We start from the raw sequence: 17,828 nt of genomic DNA on the forward strand, positions 1-17,828 counted from the left end.
AGGGTACTCGAGAAGCCTCAACTATAGTATGGAGAGTAGTTATCGCATATGCAGCAGTTGTCGTGCCATCTGGTAACTTGAAACAAGAGCCATCGACGTACAGCTCCCCTTGAGGGTCAGATAGAGGAGTGTCAGTCAGGGCTACCCGTCCCTTCGTTTCTTCCTCAGTCCGAAATATACAATCATGAACATCATTGTTCTTTTCATTCAAAGGGAGGGGTAGTAACGTAGCAGGGTTCAGAGTGGCACATCGTTTAATCGTAATATGTGGAGCAAACAAAGTCAATTGGTATCCGGTAAGACGCGCACTCGTAAGGTGCTGGGTCTTTGTTTTGTTCAATAATGTATCCACAGCGTGTGGTACCATCACTGTGAGGTCAGTGTTCAGAACGAGCCCTTCCGACTGTTGAATAGCCACCGCAACCGCAGCAGTAGCTCTTAAACAGCTAAGGAGTGCTCTGGCGACGTTATCCAACACCGCCGAGAAATAGGCACAAGGTCTCTGCTTACCACCAAATCCTTGTGTTAACACAGAAAGCGAGCAACCGTCCACCTCGTGAACGTAAAGCACAAAAGGTTTTCGGTGGTCAGGAGTACCAAGAACAGGTGCAGAACAAAGCGCAGATTTCAAAGAGTCAAAAGCATCTTGACAAGCATCAGTCCAGGGTAAAGGTTCATGCACATCTTTAGTGGTTAAGTACAGAAGGGGTTTAGTAAGAAGGGGAAAATTAGGGATCCATTGGCGACAGTAAGAAGTTATGCTGAGAAATGCACGAACATCACGCTGAGTACGAGGTACAGACATATTAAAAATGGTAGTCACACGCTCAGGGGTTAGTCTCCTCCCCTCCTTCGACAGTAGATGACCGAGATAAGTCACCTCCTGTCGACAATATTGAAATTTAGAAAGGCATACTTTATTGCCATTAGCAGCCAAATGAGACAATATTTGTACGGTGGCCTTCTTACAACCTTCCTCGGTATCAGAAGCCACTAACAAATCATCTACGTATTGCAAAAGCACATTACCAGGGGGCAAGACCAAATCATCCAACAATGTTTTCAAAGCTTGACTATAAATACTAGGACTCTCTGTGTACCCCTAGGGAGCTCAGCAGAACCGGAAGCTGCGACCAGATAATGAGAAGCCAAAAATATGGCGGCTATCAGGATGAATCGGAATGCTAAAGAAAGCATTCTTTAAATCAATCACAGAGAAATAGTTAGCAGTAGGAGGAATCATAGTGAGAATAGTAGTGATGTCTGAAACCACAGGGTATTGGGGCACCACTATTTTATTAATTTCACGCAAATCAATGACAAAATGATAGGTATCAGCATAGTCAGGATCGCTTCCAACAGGGGCTCTCTTTAAGATAGGCAATATGGGGCTGTTACACACATTAGCAGCTGTCTCCTCCACCACACCCCTTTTTACCAAATCTTGTATGATGGAGAGCAAAGCCTTCTCGCCAGCCGGAGAAATTTTGTACTGAGGTATACGAGGAAGCCGAGCATTTTGCTTCAAAGTAATAGAGACGGGCGGAATCTTTAATAATCCTACATCTGTGTCACCAGTGGCCCACAATGTTGCTGGAATAGCAGCAAACTCAGGAGGGAGGGGTTCATTTTTAGTGAAACACTGCAAAGTATGCTTCCCAAGAGAATTAATAGTCAAGTAAACACCATCAGGTGAACAATGAATCTTAGCATGTAATTTCTTCAACAAATCCAAGCCCAACAAATTTTTGCCACAATGGGAAGTCAAAAGAAACGGGGAGTCCATCGTAATATTACCAAATGTAAAAGGAATAGGTTTGGAGATGGGGCTCACCACGGAAATTCCCGAGAATCCTACTGAAACATTATTGTGCCTGGACAGAGCAGCCCCTGGGACCAGGGAACGAGAAATAGAACTATTCATTGCACCCGTATCAACTAAAAACTTTTCAGATGTCCCCATCAATTGTGCCTCTACATAAGGCCCTTGCTGATCAACGGGTACTGACACCTCACCCTAACACTGTCCATGGCTATCCTATGTATAAGCATACCCTTTGGTCGCGTCCATTGCACACTCCTCATTATAATACTGCCTACCTCTTGGATTATCAAAATAATTATTTTCTTGTCCAACTTGCGTCACCTCTTCTCGTCGCATATCACTGCGATCCACACTTCCTCGACCTCTTCCTCTACTTCTCATAGCCCCGTTCTGGGCCAGCAACAACGGACACTGGAATCGCCAATGCCCTTCCTCCTTACAATAAGCACACTGATTTATTCCCAAAACAACAGCCGGCCCTCTGCCTCGTCCAGTTCCCACCCCCCTCAGGACGAACCCTCTACCGCCTCTCTCTCTGCCTCGTCCTTGAACAACTTGTTGCAATAACACCCGTGTTTTAAGATCCTTCATTCTTTTTTCCGTCTTATCCTTACTCTCATTTTCTCTATGTTCGTAATATTGGGCCATACTCAATATTACCGAGGGCGTGGAAGTGGTCCTAGTACTTTCAGCGGCTTGTAGCTGTGCAGAGACTTCTGGTAACAAATTGGTCACAAAACGATTAACAAATAATCGTATACCGCCTTTCAACGATAAATCCTGTCCACTAAAATCAATGAATACGACCTCAAATCTAGTGAAAAAATCAGAAACACTTTCATCTTTCTTCTGTTTACATGCGGTCAATTTGTCCCAGTCCACCTTACGAGGCGGAATTAAGGAATGCATGTAATTGATAATACGGCCAGGTAATGCCAATAATTCAGGTTTCGGCTTATCTCCAGGCTTATGATACTTGTCCCAATCTTTTATTTGCTCCCATGTCCCGCCGAGTTCTTGAGCATGGTCCCGATCATGCATCTGACGCCATACGTCAACGGGAACTAACAATGCAAAAAATAGCTCTATGTCAGCTAAGGTCATGACGGCCAATGAGGCCGCTTCTGTGAGTTCTTTATAATAAGCCGTGGGATTCTTACAGGGGTCGGGTTATTGTGATTTTAGCGAGAGGACTTCACTCCTCTTCCAGGGGGTGTAAACCCATTGCTCCTGTACTCAGGCCTCTACACGAGGTCTAGTCACCACGCCCTGGTCAATCTTTAGTTCCGGTATTTCAGGATGAAGGATAGGATGAACTTCTCGCATAGGATGCTGAGTGTCCCACGATGCATCCGTTCACGATAATTTAATAAAACCTCCACATTTCTATACACTTTATCTGGGCTAAGTTCAGACTTATGAGCCCTGTTCCGGATGTCATACATCACTTGGGGGGCCATCCCTCCTGGAAAACACTGTTCCCAGAGAGTAATAATACGTGCAGCCATGTGTTTCAAAGCATGTTGCTGCATAACAGGCTCAAAGTCTCGAAGCGTGTTCCATATATCAGTTATAGTGTAAATAGGCTGTCGCATCCACTGAGATGACTGATTCTCAATCAACTGTTTTTCATTCGGTCCTACAGCCGTGCGTCGAAATCCCCGGAGCACGAAATGGAGTCGAAACAGCTGGAGATGGGGTCGTGCTCGCAGAAAGGGAAGCCCACACAGTGGTGGGGGAGACAAAACAGCTGTGGACAAAACGGAAGACGGCAGTGTAACAGGCCATAAGGTAGCCATCTCAGACACTGAGGGAGACAAAACAGAGGACGTTCCCGGATAGGCAAGGGAAGAGGAGTCAACAGGGGCGGAAGCAGAAGGGGCCTGTACTAGAGTCGGGGGAACAACAGGATATATACGCTGCGGAGCATAAGGTGGAGGTGGACAAGTATCCAATAAATCCTCTATCGCATCTTCCGCTTCAGTCCTAGCCACATAAGTCTTATCCACTTTTAATCTAAATTGTCTATCTGCACAATCAATCCTTTGTTCAGTTAGTGCTTTATCATAAGCTATAGCTTTCTGCGTAATTGTCTGATTTCCTTTCATCCTACATACTTTCTCCTCCCGCATACGTCTATGCTTTGCTTCCTTCTGCCACAGGTTTAGGGAGTCAAACATTGACTGTCGACTACGTTTGGAAAATAATCGATCCTGCAGAAAATGTATCTTTTTCTCATCAAAAGACCCGGTTAAAGGCCATTGTAATTCCACATTATCTTTAGTATATTTATGCCATAGTGTATTAAACAAGAGAGGTGTAATACCATGCTTTACATACATATCATAACTTGGGCTGCCCTCAGGCGGGGCAGGTTGACTTTCAGCCAAACGCGAATCATTAGGGCGGCAACAACATCTAAAACAACTCAATTTGCTAAAACACGGCATGGTGATTGTCATCACACGTTCCTCATTCAATCATAAAAATAAACTTCCAAACATGGCCATGTTCAAACATTCACAAAACATACTACCTCACGCTCATTCAAACATACACAAGACAATAATATATATATACATACACAGATATTCAAAAATGATGCCTTTTCAAACAAAGAACAGAGCCCGTCGACTCCTGTCCGTGGAGAATCAATCAAATTCAGATTCCAAGACCGACAGATACCAAAATCAAGCAGTCCAAAGACTACCAAGAGACCGTCAGACAGGTATAACCACAGACCGACCTCCAGACCATCCCGCAGCCTTCCTGGTTCACTCTTGGGACTATTCTGACTAAGCCCGCTTCATTAGCACCGCTTCAGATGTGTTTCCAAGGCTACCCAGGTACAGCCACAGGCTTTTCCGAGAGCAGTCCGGCCGGGTGCGCACCACACGTGCCACACTGGGCGTCCGATCGGCGTCTCTATTATTCACAAAAAGTCCATGGAGCATCTATACATGCAGCCACCACAATGCTGCCCCGCCAGACCCCCAAGATTCTCTGTGGTACACTGACCACCAAATACTTACACAGTTAACTGCTTCAAAAGCACTGCTCAACAGTGCATGCCAAGAACACCAAAACAATTCCACTCACCTGGTGCACACAGGTACAATTGCGTGTTCTCCACTGCCAACTCCTGAAGACCAACGCGGTCAGCTCCTGGGTTACGCCCGTAGGACTCCGGTGAAGGGTCACTAGCAGCTGGGGATACTCTGATCGTGAGAGTGGAGTAAGTTCATACCAAAGATGGCTACATTTCAAAGGATCCTTTTTCCATCCACCCGCTCGACCAGAATTACCCCTTGTCCTTACCACCCGTTTACGGGGAGGACGACCCAATGACGGAGTCCCGGCGGAGTCGCCAACTGATGTACCATAAAAATAAACTAAAGGACCATACCTACCAATAGTCCTAACACTATTACCAAATAATCAGTCAGTTGGCAGTGAAGAAGGTTCAATCGTTTATTAAACAAAGTATTCTATAGAGGAGCCTCTCCGAACCTCACCCATCAGGTGCGCCGAGAAGACTGTTGGCTCGTATTCAAACATGAGGTTATATACTTTTCGGTTCAATACATACAATCACTGTAAAAGGAAAAACGCCAGTTGGCCCTCGAGCTCCAGGAAAGGACCATATATGGCACACATCAGACCAGTACAAAGGCTTGACTATCTATCACTGATGAGGTCAGGAGGGGTGACTCCCTTTTGTCTTGGTGCCTGGGAGTGTAGACACGGCGCCTCAAGGAATGCGCTTATCGCCCCCCAAAGCCAGATGCGACCTTGAATCTTAGAACAGCCGAGTAAAACAGCCTATCTTCAGCTGCTACCAGTAACTCAGATAAACTGGGGCCTGACAACTGCACGTGATCAACGCGTGATCACGGCCCGTGCTCGAGCATATGTTCAGAAGATGGTGTCTGTATGGTTCTCGGCCTACTCTTTTATCAATAGATATACAGGGAGGAAATAAACGAGTTTCCTCCAAGCAAAAGCATATATATCAAACGGAGTATACGTAAAGGTGCATCATGCTAACATAATATAGGTCCGTTACTCCTTATATACAGGAAATCTACCTTTTTTATCCCTCAGTTCTGCGCTGCCTAGGTGGTGTCCGTGTTTTTGCACGGGAATGCCTACTCTGTATATCATCAGCGTTAGTTGTCGCTCTCATTCGTGACGATGTTTTTTGCGGAAGCTATTGCTGGAAAACTGCAGATGTCGGCAGTTTGCACCAGCTTGAGAATAGGGCGATGAATCTATCGCCACTTTTGTGGCGCCAAAGTGCCGATAAATTGGCGATAAGTCCTTGAGAATATGCCCCTGATTTTTTTGGTCAACAGTTAGTGACAGCTTCACCATACCCAGTGTGAACCTGATTTTGTGTATTCAAGTTATGCATTGAGGCCTCTTGTCGGTTCCCCAGAGGGCAAGGATCGCCTGATGTGCCATTCTTAACGGTAGCACCATTTGTCTGCCGTGACGCAAGCGAAGTGGAAACGTCAGGGGGTTGGGCAAGCCAAGGACTGTGTACGTAGGGAACCGTGGGATCGAAGTTTCAAAGGCCCGGCCGATGTCATTAAGAACTTGATCCCAGAAGCGGGTGAGTTTGGGGCAGTGTCCCTGTCCCCCCTCAGCCTCCCCAGCATTCCTTGGAATGTTCAAAGTTCCAGGAGCCAAGCCATGCAGTGGTCAAGTACCAATAAAACACGATTTTGTATGCTGTTTCAGTGCTAGACATATTAAGTGCAGAATGCCAAGCTGTATGGAAAATATCTGCATACCCAGTGTCAGAAAGTGCCCAGCCTAGTTCTTCCTTCCATCACTTTTGACCCACTGATCGAGTGGTAGTCTTCCCTTGGCCCCAGATAGTGTACAACTCAGTGATGAGGCTCCTGTTGTTTCTCTTAAGTAATAACCATTTTTCAAAGGTTGCCAGGGGTCTCTCAGCATGGGACCTGACCGAAGGGTGCATCACCCAGTGGCGAACCTAGAAGTATTGGATGCGATCCAACTTCTCCAAGATATAGGCAGTTTTTTGTTGGTCAAAAGGAATAATCCCTTGGGAATCAAACATACAACCCACCGTTTTTCACCCACCTGCTTGCCAACATTGAACCCTGTCTTGTTGCAGCCTGGGAGTGAAATCTGGGTTGGCTAAAATAGGGGTCATTCAGGAAGAGAAGGGCGTTAACTCTGCTTTAGTCGCCACAGCATCTCATACATGAAGACCCGTAATCGGTGAGGAGTAGAGCCCCCAGGCCCTATGCTTCCGAGTCAGCCAGGGTTCTTTCCAAATGTGTGAGCCTTCCAGAGCCTGGTCCATCAAGCACCAGTGCTTCTTTGTGAGCGGCCAACGCCATTCTAAGAAGAAACGCAGTTTGGAGGCTTGGTATTAACGGAGGAGGGAAGGGAATTTACTGCAAGACCTCCCTCATGTGTTGGGCGGTATATGATGTGTTTTTGGAGGCAAGGTTTCTTCCCCCACATATAAATTTATTGATGTCAACTTGCATTGACTGAAGTGTGTGTCTTGGCAGAGTTAGCGGTAGGGCTTGGAAGAGATAGCGGATGTGTGGTAAGGAAGTCATTTTAATAGCAGCTACTCTACCAAGCCAAGAAAGGCCAAGGAGTCCCCAGTTGTTGTCTTTAGATCTCACTTGCTTGGTTAAAGTTGCATATGTGAATGTAATGGTATTAGAAATGGAATTCACTAGTTTGATCCCGAGGTAGGGGATAGACTCAGTTGCCCATTTGAACGGAAATTGAGAGCGAAGTAGGTTTTCATTAAGGGGTGTGACCGAACTTGTTAAAATTTGCGATTTTTCCATAATAACTTTAAAACCAGGGAAGTTCCCAAAGGTTGGTAGCTCCATTACCAGTGCAGGAAGAGATGTCCGTGGATTTGCAATGGCCAGAATCACATCATCAGCATAAAGACTGATGAGGTGTTGTTTTCCACCGAACTGGGTGCCAGTGATATTCGGATGCGTTTGCATGTGCCGGGCAAGGGTTTCCATGTATAGGGCGAAAAAGAGAGGAGATAAGGGGCAGCCTTGATGTGTGCCACGGCAGATGGGGAAGGGTTGAGATGAGATCCAATTAACACGGACCGCAGCCCTAGGAGAGCTATGAATACTCCTAACCCATCGCTGGAATTTGTCACCTAAGCCAAAGAGCGCTAGGTTCTTAAAGAGGGAGGACCAAATAACTCTGTTGAACACCTTCTCTGCGTCAATTGATAGAAGAAGGGCTTCCTTTTGTGATCTAGAGACTCAGAAGATGTGTCTGGAGCTATCTCCACATTGGCGTGCTGGTATGGAACCAGCCTGATCTGGGTCAATCAAACCTGGCATTAGGGGATTGAGGCAGTGGGCTTGTATGCTTGTAAATAATTAAGCATCAATGTTAAGTAAAGATATGGGTCTATAAGACCCACATAGTGTTGGGCCTTTATCGGGTATTGGGATAACAGTGATCGAGGCTGCTAACATGGAGTTGCACACTAGTGTCTGGAGGGCTGGGATCGTAAGGAAATAGTCAATGCAGGCATATGTTTTATGCGTTGCTGAATAATATGGGTAATCCCGGGTGATAGGTTGTTTAGTCCGCCAAACATCATCCATGCCACAATCCGCCAGCCACTGAAGACCTTGCGCAGTAAAGGCACCTGTTTGGTCTGAACATTGGCCAGATCGGTCCCGGTTGCTATCATCACAAGGTTTAAGTCGCACCTGACCAGTCCAAAGTACAGGAGAAAAGGTACCAATAAGGAATGGTACTTGCTGGATGGTTCTGGATTCAAGCTAGCCTAGCTGAACAGGGTGGATACCTTGAAACTGGTCCCATCATATTTCTTTGCAGTCCAGGGAGGACCTGGCATCGCTGTTCACGCTGCACTGTTCCCATGAAAAGCACGGTTAAGACTGATTTGCATATGGGTGTGTCCAAACTAGGGTGATATAGTGAGCAAAAGAGCGAGGGATCGAACTTAGATCTATTGACTGTGGGTGAGTGGCTGAAATGTTTCAGCACTCCGCACATCATCTTCTTGTGTTTGTTATGTTTGCCCTAAATTGGCCAAGGGTATGCCCAGACGTGGGTCCCTTGCTCGCTGTGCCACTGGGTTCAAGTTAGCCTGGCTGAAGAGGGGTGATACCTTGAAACCGGTCCCAGGATGATTTTTTGCGGTCTAAGGCGGACCTGTTCTGATAGTCGAGGCTGGACTGTTCCCATGAGGAGCAGGGTCAAGACTGCTTTGCACATGGGTGGGTCCAAACTGGGTTGGCATAGTGAGCAAAAGAATGATGGATTGAACCCAGATCTATTGACTGTGGGTGAGTGGTTGAAAAGTTTCAGCACTCCGTCCATCATCTTGCTGTGTTTGCATATCCGACTAGGCCAGGAAGGAAGAGACAAGGCTTCGGTCTCTGGTGGTGTTAGGTGACTCCTCCCAACCACCCAAGGCTGCGTGCAGATTGGAAGATGTGCCAGGATGGCGAGATATCAGATGGTGAGTAAACGATGTGAGGCATCATCAGCTAAAAGCTCGGCCTGTGCTAGATGTTAGCATATCGAGTAGCTCGTTCTTTAGGGCCAGAATAGGGTGGGGGTGCTGCTTGAGTTTACAGTGGCCCCAACATCCACCCCCATCCGCCGCATGCGTTGGGTACGTGTCTTCAACTGGGTGTGGGCCTAGGATGGGTGCCAATAATATGGAAGTTAGAGGTGGTAAGGGTAGTAGGTCAGAGGAATCAACAGTTGCAGCAAGCCTGCTCCAGGGTTGCTGCGACCGATGGTAGAGATTTAGATGTGAATTGGAGTCCGCTCTCCGGGGCTCTCGTATGGTAGCCCGGGTCTGTGATATGGTTAGTGGCCCGATCTGACTTCCAGGATGCCATGACACCTCAACTGCAGCATATTCTCACCCTCAAAGAGTTTCCGGCCAGGAACACCTGAAGGTTTTCTTAATGGAGGTTCGGGTGGCAGTGAGACGGGTGTAGCATCCTACTCCGCCGCCATTTTTGACACGCACTAACTTCCACTTTTAGTATCTCTACCATTGCTGTATAGATTTTGATGAGGTTTGCAGGGTTTTTCACCGCCACCAGTCAGAGAACCTAGGAGTGTGTGGTGCCAGGGACAAAAGAGGCCCACTAGGCCCACAGGCAAGCATTATTCCCTTCCCTGGGCCCCGCACAGTGGTGATGATAATTCCAGTCCTGCCTATCTCCAGGGGGTTGAATTTTCGTTGAAGTAGGCGCTCCCCGGCAGGGGCGCTCAAGCACCTCCCTCTCCATAGTCAGAACACTGTCTGCCTCACAAGGCAGACATTCAGCTACTCTTAGAGGACTCTGAACCTGCACCGCTGCCAAGCTCTAGCATTCTCCTTTTCTGTAGCAGTGTGAAGTGCATAGCAATACCCATAGGTCTTATGCCACAGACCACAACAACCAGCAGTATTCTCCAGCCTTCTACATTAAAAGCAAGAGTGGACACATTCAGTAGGTCTCCTTTCTAGGGGTCAAACAGCAGAGTTGATTTTTTTTCTTCCTTTTCATGTAAGTCTTCTATTTCCTTTTAATTGTTTTGCCTGTGCACAGGGTCTAGAGGGCAGAGGAAACATTGGCCATTGATGCAACCACCACCTTATGTGTCACGTCAGCTCTTCTCCTGCATTCTACTCTTACAGGAGTCATTCTCATGTCCTTTGGGATCATCACTCATGCTCGGCTACCACGCCTATCAACGAATTTCCAAAATGTCTGCTCTTCGAGCCTTTATTAATGCCAGCCTTTTAAATCCAACTACGTGCAAACGGTGCTCCTGTGGTATGATGAGACAGAATTATGACATCTGTCTGTTTATCCAGATTGGGAAAAACCCGTAACGTTAATTATCAGGACAATTAAATATCAGCAGTGTGAGGAAACTGGTTTATTATAAGGTGAGGTTGTGTGACCTCACCATATAATAAACTCACAAATCCGTCTTGGGTCCACTTAGGCTCATTTGCAAAACTATAGCTTACCCTGGGTAGATGTGGCTTTGAGTAGTCAGACTTTGTCAAAGGAACAATTGCAAAGTATGTAGAAGTACTAAAACTGTTTTATATGAAAGGAATGTGACACAAAGGAAATTTGACATCAATTTATTCTTATTTTTATGAATCTTTCTAAATACCATAAACCAACATAGTCCACCAAAGGGTACCAGAGATATAAATTATTAAGTAAATAATAAATCACTGCTTTTCAATCAAATTGCAAACAAGCAGTGGCAACTACCAGGGTTAGCGGATACTTGAAAACCTTTTGAAGACTTGAGCACGACTACTCTGGCCCAGTCTGGGTGACCAACTCCAGCAGGGAGTGAGTCTCTGAAGCCAAGAGGCTTGGCAGGGCAGTTACCTTGCAGTCAAAGTAGTCTCCCGTCACCTTCCAGGTTCTATGGGTGAACTGCCATAGACATCAATGGAGTGGTCCTGATGCTCGGGATATAGGATGCTGAAAATACTGAAGGATGCTGAGGATGATGATCTGGTGATGGGGGTCTTCCTGGGCCCACCCCCTTGGTCCACAAACATGTTGGGGTGACTTTGGCTGCAGGTGTTGATGCCCCTTGAAGTCCTGTCGAAATCCGGCCAAAACAAATTGCCACTGATCTACTGGTCTCCTGATACAGCGAGACCAGCGGTTCCCTTTAACTGAGCAAAGTATCCACCTTGGGCAACCAAATTGCACTCTGATTACTCTTTCAGGTCCAGTAGAGTCTTGTGAAACATTTGAGTATCAATACTTGGTCTCCGAGACCACACTTCAGCGGTCAGTGGTGGTCAAATGATTGTGGTGACCAATTCACCAAGGCAGACTTCTTCAGCTTTTGAGAACCTTTACTTGTAACAGGACGTCAGCCAACTGACTATTGGAGTCACTACTAGCCCATAGGCTATCTGGTCACCTTCCAACTCATGATGACTTCCTGCAAGGGTGGCATCTAGCTATCCCAGAATGCAGTATTCTGCCCACTCCAAGGATGGTATGACCCCTTTCCCCATGTGTGGAGCTCAGTAGCCCACCCTAGAGGTGTGGCTACTTAAGGGCTACATGCCCATGGGAAAACTGATTTGGCAACTGTTTCACTCCCGCCGTCCCCAATGCCAACCAGTCTACCTGAACAAAAGAGCATCCTCTCTCATGTGTGTCCAACATTTGCCTTTCAAAGGAGGCTTCCCCTTTGAAGCTTGCTTTTGAGCTCACATCCTGTTTGGCCTTCCTTACAGGGAGAGATAACATCGCTTCCAATGGCAGGCTCTTTGTGTCCCTTCCTGAGAGTTGTTCTCACCCTTCCCCAGGAGGGCAGACGGCTATTGTGTGGCTAGTAACCAAAATGGTTTTTGGAAAACGTAGGGCAACAGAGTTGCAACTTTCTAAAGTTGCAATTAACTTAAAAGTTGCATTCAATTCTACTTGGGCATCAAGTCACACTTCATGAAACAATTCTTTTGATACCTTTAAGTACCAACTTTAGTAGTCCTATTAAGACGTTAGCACAGCTGAGTTTTCGGTGTGTAACCCTTTACTCGCCAATGAGGCTAGTAGTCTTTTTACAGCTAAAACAACAATTTGGGGTTTTTACTTTCAAAACACGTGAAACACATTTTTCACTTTTTAATATGGAGCACTCTGCCTTAGGTTTGGATAGGTCTTCCTTAAGAGTGACTTATAAATATATTTAAAAGGAAGGTCTAAACTTTGTCATTATCTTGAATGACAAAGTCGAGGTAGCAGTTCAAAACTGCTCAGCCAGCCATCTTGCTTGGGTTCACACCCTGTTTGGCCTTCCTGACTTGGAGAAGTGACACTTCTTCTAGTGGCAGGTCCTTGTGTTGCTTCCTGAGAGTTTCTCACACGTCCCCCCAGGAGGGCAGAAGGCTGTCGTATGGCTAGTAACCATAAATGGTGATTGGAAAATTTAGGGCAACAGAATGGTAACTTAAAGTTGCCATTTTCTTAAAAGTTTCATTGAATTCTACTTGGGCATCAAGTCATGTTTAACGCAACAATCCATTTGATACCTTGATGTACCAAGTTTAGTAGCCCTATTCAGAAGTTAGCACAGCTGATTTTTCACTGTGTAGCCCTACACTCACCAATGAGGCTACTAGCCTTTCTACAGCAAAAATGTTGATTTGTTGGTTTTTACTGTAAGAACACGTGAGGCACATGTTCCACTTTTTAATATGGATCACCCTGCCTTAGGTCTCGATAGGCCTGCCTTAGGGGGGGACTTATATATATTAAAAACAAAGGTCTGGACTTTGTCATTATTTCGAATGGCAAAGTTATCAGTTCAAAAACTGCTCTTTCAGCCATCAGTGGCAGGCTTTGTCACACTTGTGGAGTCACAAATAGTGCTACATTACACATGGGACACTTTAAATTACAGGCTCTGGGTACTACTGGCACCATATACTAGGGACTTATAGGTAAGTTACCTTTAGCCAATTGGGGGTGAACCAATAAGACATATACCTTTTAAGGTCAGAGCGCTGGTACTGATTTCTGTTTAGCAGACGTCTGTGCCCCTTCAGAATCGAAAAAAAGCAGCACCAATCCAAAGTTTTGGAGGTGATCATGCAAAAAGAGTCGTTTCCTTACAAGCAATTTTGAGTCTTGCATCACTTCTCTAGCAGCAGACACCAATCCTGTCTAGAGGGTCGACCTAATGTGTAAGTGCTGTTGATCAGCCAGCTGGGGGCACAGCATCTATCCTCACAGTGCCAGGCCTGTTGCAAGCACATTTCATTGAGACAGGGGCTCAGATTTTCATAGCTTATGCATGAGTATGTGAAAGAGGTAAGTTACGATGAAACTAACTGTAAATATTAATTATTCTAGACACATTCCAGCATATGACCAGGACAGACTCTAATTTATGTACCAGTCAGTAATCATAACTCAATTTAGCTATAAAATAGCTGCTGCCTATCAAAGCACTGGAGTCATCTCACTTCATAAGAATACGATTTCCACTCCTTTTGAACTCAATTCTGTGAGGGTGGACCCTGCATCACCATAGATTGGGTTCATATTTATAATTTAGAATAGTTCTCATCTGCCGTGGGACTATCTATGCACAGATTACAGGCAGAATCCAACACCAGTTAGGCGAGCTCAGCCTTAAAATCTTACAGGTGTGACCTGCAACCTATGCCATACATTCCAGCCCTCCAGATTCAGACGGGAGATACCGATTTCAAGGCTAGGCTCCCACCTCCCAAATCCTGCAGGCAGAAACCCGATTCAAATTGCATAATCATGAATCATGATCTACTGAAAACAAGGCAAAAGTGAAACGTCAATGCCTGTCATGCTTGCTCCCATCTCCCCCTCTAAGAATGACCTCTGACATCAAATGTTAATGCTTTGCAATTAAATCTTGGAGTGGTAGATTAGAGCGTGTGATAGCCTGGACATTTTATTTCTGGCAGCTTTAAATAGGGAATGCAAAAGGGCAGGGGGATTGAAACTCCCTCTAAATCCCTGGTATATAATAGGTAATGGAAGTGTAGAGGCCAGCAGCTCTTTTTGCACTTGCATGTGTGCACTGCTGAATCCTGAGGTCAGTTTAGAAGTAGCTCTGTGTTGCAGGACTGCTTTTAAAAAGTAAATTGTGCCCAAACTCGACTTTGGTGTTTGGGGCACTTAAAAATGGATAACCTACAATGTTTGGGCATATTAGGTACCCCCAGAGTCCTCCCTAGGTGTCCCAGGGGTGGGGGCTAGGTATTTATAAGGAGGGCCCTTATAAAATGAGTTTTATATGCCCTGGGTTAAGTGAAATTACACATTTTACTCCCCAAATTGTGATAACGTGCTGCACAAAATAGACTTTGGCGCTAGAAGCACTGTGGAGTGCAGGGAGGATCTGCAATATTTCAACATATTCAGAACCCCTAAAGTCTCCCCAAGGTGTTCCAGGTGTGGGAGTCCTGTAGGTATAGGCCAAGTACTTATAAAATATGTTTTTTATAAGCCCTGATGCGGGAAATATGGCCCATGTCATTTTACCAATTGCAAATCCCCTGCCACATAGGTTAACATGGCAAGAAGTTATTAACTAATAGATCCTGCTAGGAGAATGATACAAATAGCATTCAATGACTTCCCAGAATGGTATTAATACATCCAAGATTATGATATTGTTTAATTTCTCCTAACAAGAACAGACAAGGAGTTATAAGACTTTCTTGTCTGTAAAGCCAGATTAAGCCTTCCAGTGGTCTGTCCTGATTGGTCACAGTTACGTGGATTAGCAAGGCTCCTTTGAAGAGGTGATAAAGAGTCCCTGGGGTTAACTAGCTCTGCTGGGAGGGCAGTGTTCTCTTACACAGGAATGCCAGAGCAGGGGGAGGAGTCATAAACAATGGACTTCAAAGGAAGGGGAAGACACCAGTGTCATTTACAACTCCACTCTTTTGAACCCAGCCAGATGCTAGGATTAAGGAAGGAATAAGCAGATGCAAGGGCGGGATACTATTGAGATTAGCCATTCTAGGGGTGTGTTCAGCCACCTCTTTTTTACCTGCTGGAAAATCAGCCATGATGAATTTGGAGAATTGGTGCAATCTGGGACAAAATAGTGCCACACTTTGCAGGATGTGGTATCCTGCACCCCATTGGACAGGGGTGCCCTCCTGCTTGACCCAGAGAACTAGGACTAAGTATCTGAGAGGGGAAGAGCCTCTCAGATCTGCTGCTTGAAACCTAAGAGAGCAAGAAGGGCCATGTTGAGGAGTTTGATGTGCAATCACTAAGGCCTGCACTCTGAAGATTGCACCTTCTGCACCATCTGGAACTACAGACCTGTGGACTACTTTGCTGTAAAAGGACTAACTGCAAGCTACAGGCTAACAGAGCTCACCTAGAACATCACCATCAAGAATCCTCAACCTGGAGCACTACCAGTGGATTTGTAAGGGTTTTGTCCAAGTGGATTGTGGGAAACTGAAGTCCTCAACTTTCAAGGACTATCTTGGAGCTTCCAGACCCTTGGAGTAAGTTTGAGACACTTTGCGACCCTTTGGGGAACTTCAAGAAGAAGTTCCAGAAGTTTGGAGAAACTTTGGGAAAAAGCTCTATAAGTGGACCAACTCAACCTGGCCAGCTAAGCCGCCTGCCTTCAACCACGAGCCGGCCAGCCGTCCAGCTTCGTTCGGTTGAAAAGCTCTGTAGGTCCGACTTCTAGAGTTTGACCAGGAGTAGGCGAAAACCAGGAGTAGCCGAAAGGCGAAAGCCTGGTGAAGAGCATCGAGTGTCCCCGCAAGAAAAAGCACCGCAAAAGTTTCTAAGTCCGAATGAAGAAAAGGTGACCAGGAGCATCCGTTTGAGCGAAGCCTCCTACCTTCAACCGCGAGCCGGCCTGGATCCTTGGTTTGCCTTGCTGCAACGCTTTGGAGGTCTGACTTCTATAAGTTTGACTGAGAGCTCGTCACAAGGCAATCCGGCGAACCCTCACCAAATCCGGACTGGCTGAGAGCTTCGAGAGACCCCGGGAAGAAAAGCTCCAGAAACGTTTCTAAGTCAGAAGCTAAAAACTTTGACCGAGACCTACCGTGAAGGGTAGCCATGCAGGGCTCCATTGTGGTCAGCCTGAAACTTTGACTTTGACCTGGTCTATCGCGACCAGATGTCCCGATAAGTGCTATAATTCTATGTGCTATATAATGCTAAATCTTTAAAAATTCATATAGCCGTTTCCCTACATTGGATTTTTGTCGTTTTGGTGTCATTTTAAAGATACAAATATTTCATATGTTTATAAATTGGTGTTGGTTTTCATTGTGCATTGTGTCTTAATTATTTACTGAATTAGTGTTTTGAAATGTTTTACATACCTGTCTTTGAAGTTAAGCCTGCCTGCTTGCAGCCAAGCTACTAAGAGTTGAGCATGGGAATAATTTTCTAAGACCTATTCTGAGCCCTTTACTGTGTTAGTGGCCTTATTGCTAGCTGCAGATATATATTTGCCCCTACTTATAATCCACTTTCCAACAGTTGGCCATTTGTTGACTTGGAATTTCGTTTTTTGCCTGGATTCAGCATGAACATCTAGAGAGCTTACCTGGACATCCAAGACTAGAGTTCCCTCATCCAGGGATCTAACCTTGGTTAAAACTGTATTGAACCTGAATAAACAACAGGAAGCTGTCTAGATGAGCGGAAATGTAGCTTAGGTGGGATGAATTAAAGACACCTTGGACTAACCAGTTATTTGTAATCTGTAGGTTATAATGTTTTTAGGAGAAAACATGCAAGGCCAGAGATACTTATATAGACCAGGCCACCCGCCAAATACCTCAGCACCATGGTTTTAACAATTGATACCTCAGGGTGATTGAAGAAATAAAAAATAGTTCTAACTCTTGCCTTTTTTTGTTTACGTTTCTTTGCTGAGTACAGACAATGGCATGGTTAGTAGTGTGAGTGCATAGCAACATTCAAATGCTTATGATTGAATATGATAGTTTTACATGGACTGAGGAGTCAGGTGTACAAAACCAATATACAGGAAGAATCGGATTGCCTGTATGTTCATGGACAACTAACCATTTCAGCAGAGAGAGCTTGTCTTATTTTTTATAGAATTGAAAACTACAAGGTTTATGTCGAGTTTGATGCAGGGCGGGCTAATAAAAGTGGAAGAAATCAAAACAACAGCAGGCTTAGGTGCTCATAAAAATCAATCATATTTTCATGTGTTTTAATGATTTGCTGTAGGACATGTAGGCATGCGTCCTCTTCTCTAATATATTAAAAAACTGGAATCTGTCTTTCTGTTTTTTTTGCAGTTGAAATTGGATAAAAAATATAAAAACAGTACTTGCGGACTTTGTGGGACCTTTACCGGTAAGTTAAATCAAAAGGCATGACTTGAAAAATGTATCTTACACCCATTCGTTTTCTCTAAACTATTTATTAGCTTCACA

General features: G+C 45.3%; 1 protein-coding gene across 1 annotated transcript in view; it reads left to right on the forward strand.

The window, feature by feature from the left end:
- LOC146860841 (uncharacterized) overlaps nt 1-17,828 on the forward strand; it is a 915,295-nt gene that overhangs the window by 83,425 nt on the left and 814,042 nt on the right. The window contains exon 5 of the mRNA XM_085646176.1: nt 17,691-17,748. Coding sequence (XP_085502302.1) covers nt 17,691-17,748 — 58 coding nt within the window. The remainder of the gene's footprint in view (nt 1-17,690; nt 17,749-17,828) is intronic.

Source organism: Triturus cristatus, chromosome 3_1, assembly GCF_964204655.1.
Source record: "Triturus cristatus chromosome 3_1, aTriCri1.1, whole genome shotgun sequence".
NCBI classification, from domain to species: Eukaryota; Metazoa; Chordata; class Amphibia; order Caudata; family Salamandridae; genus Triturus; species Triturus cristatus.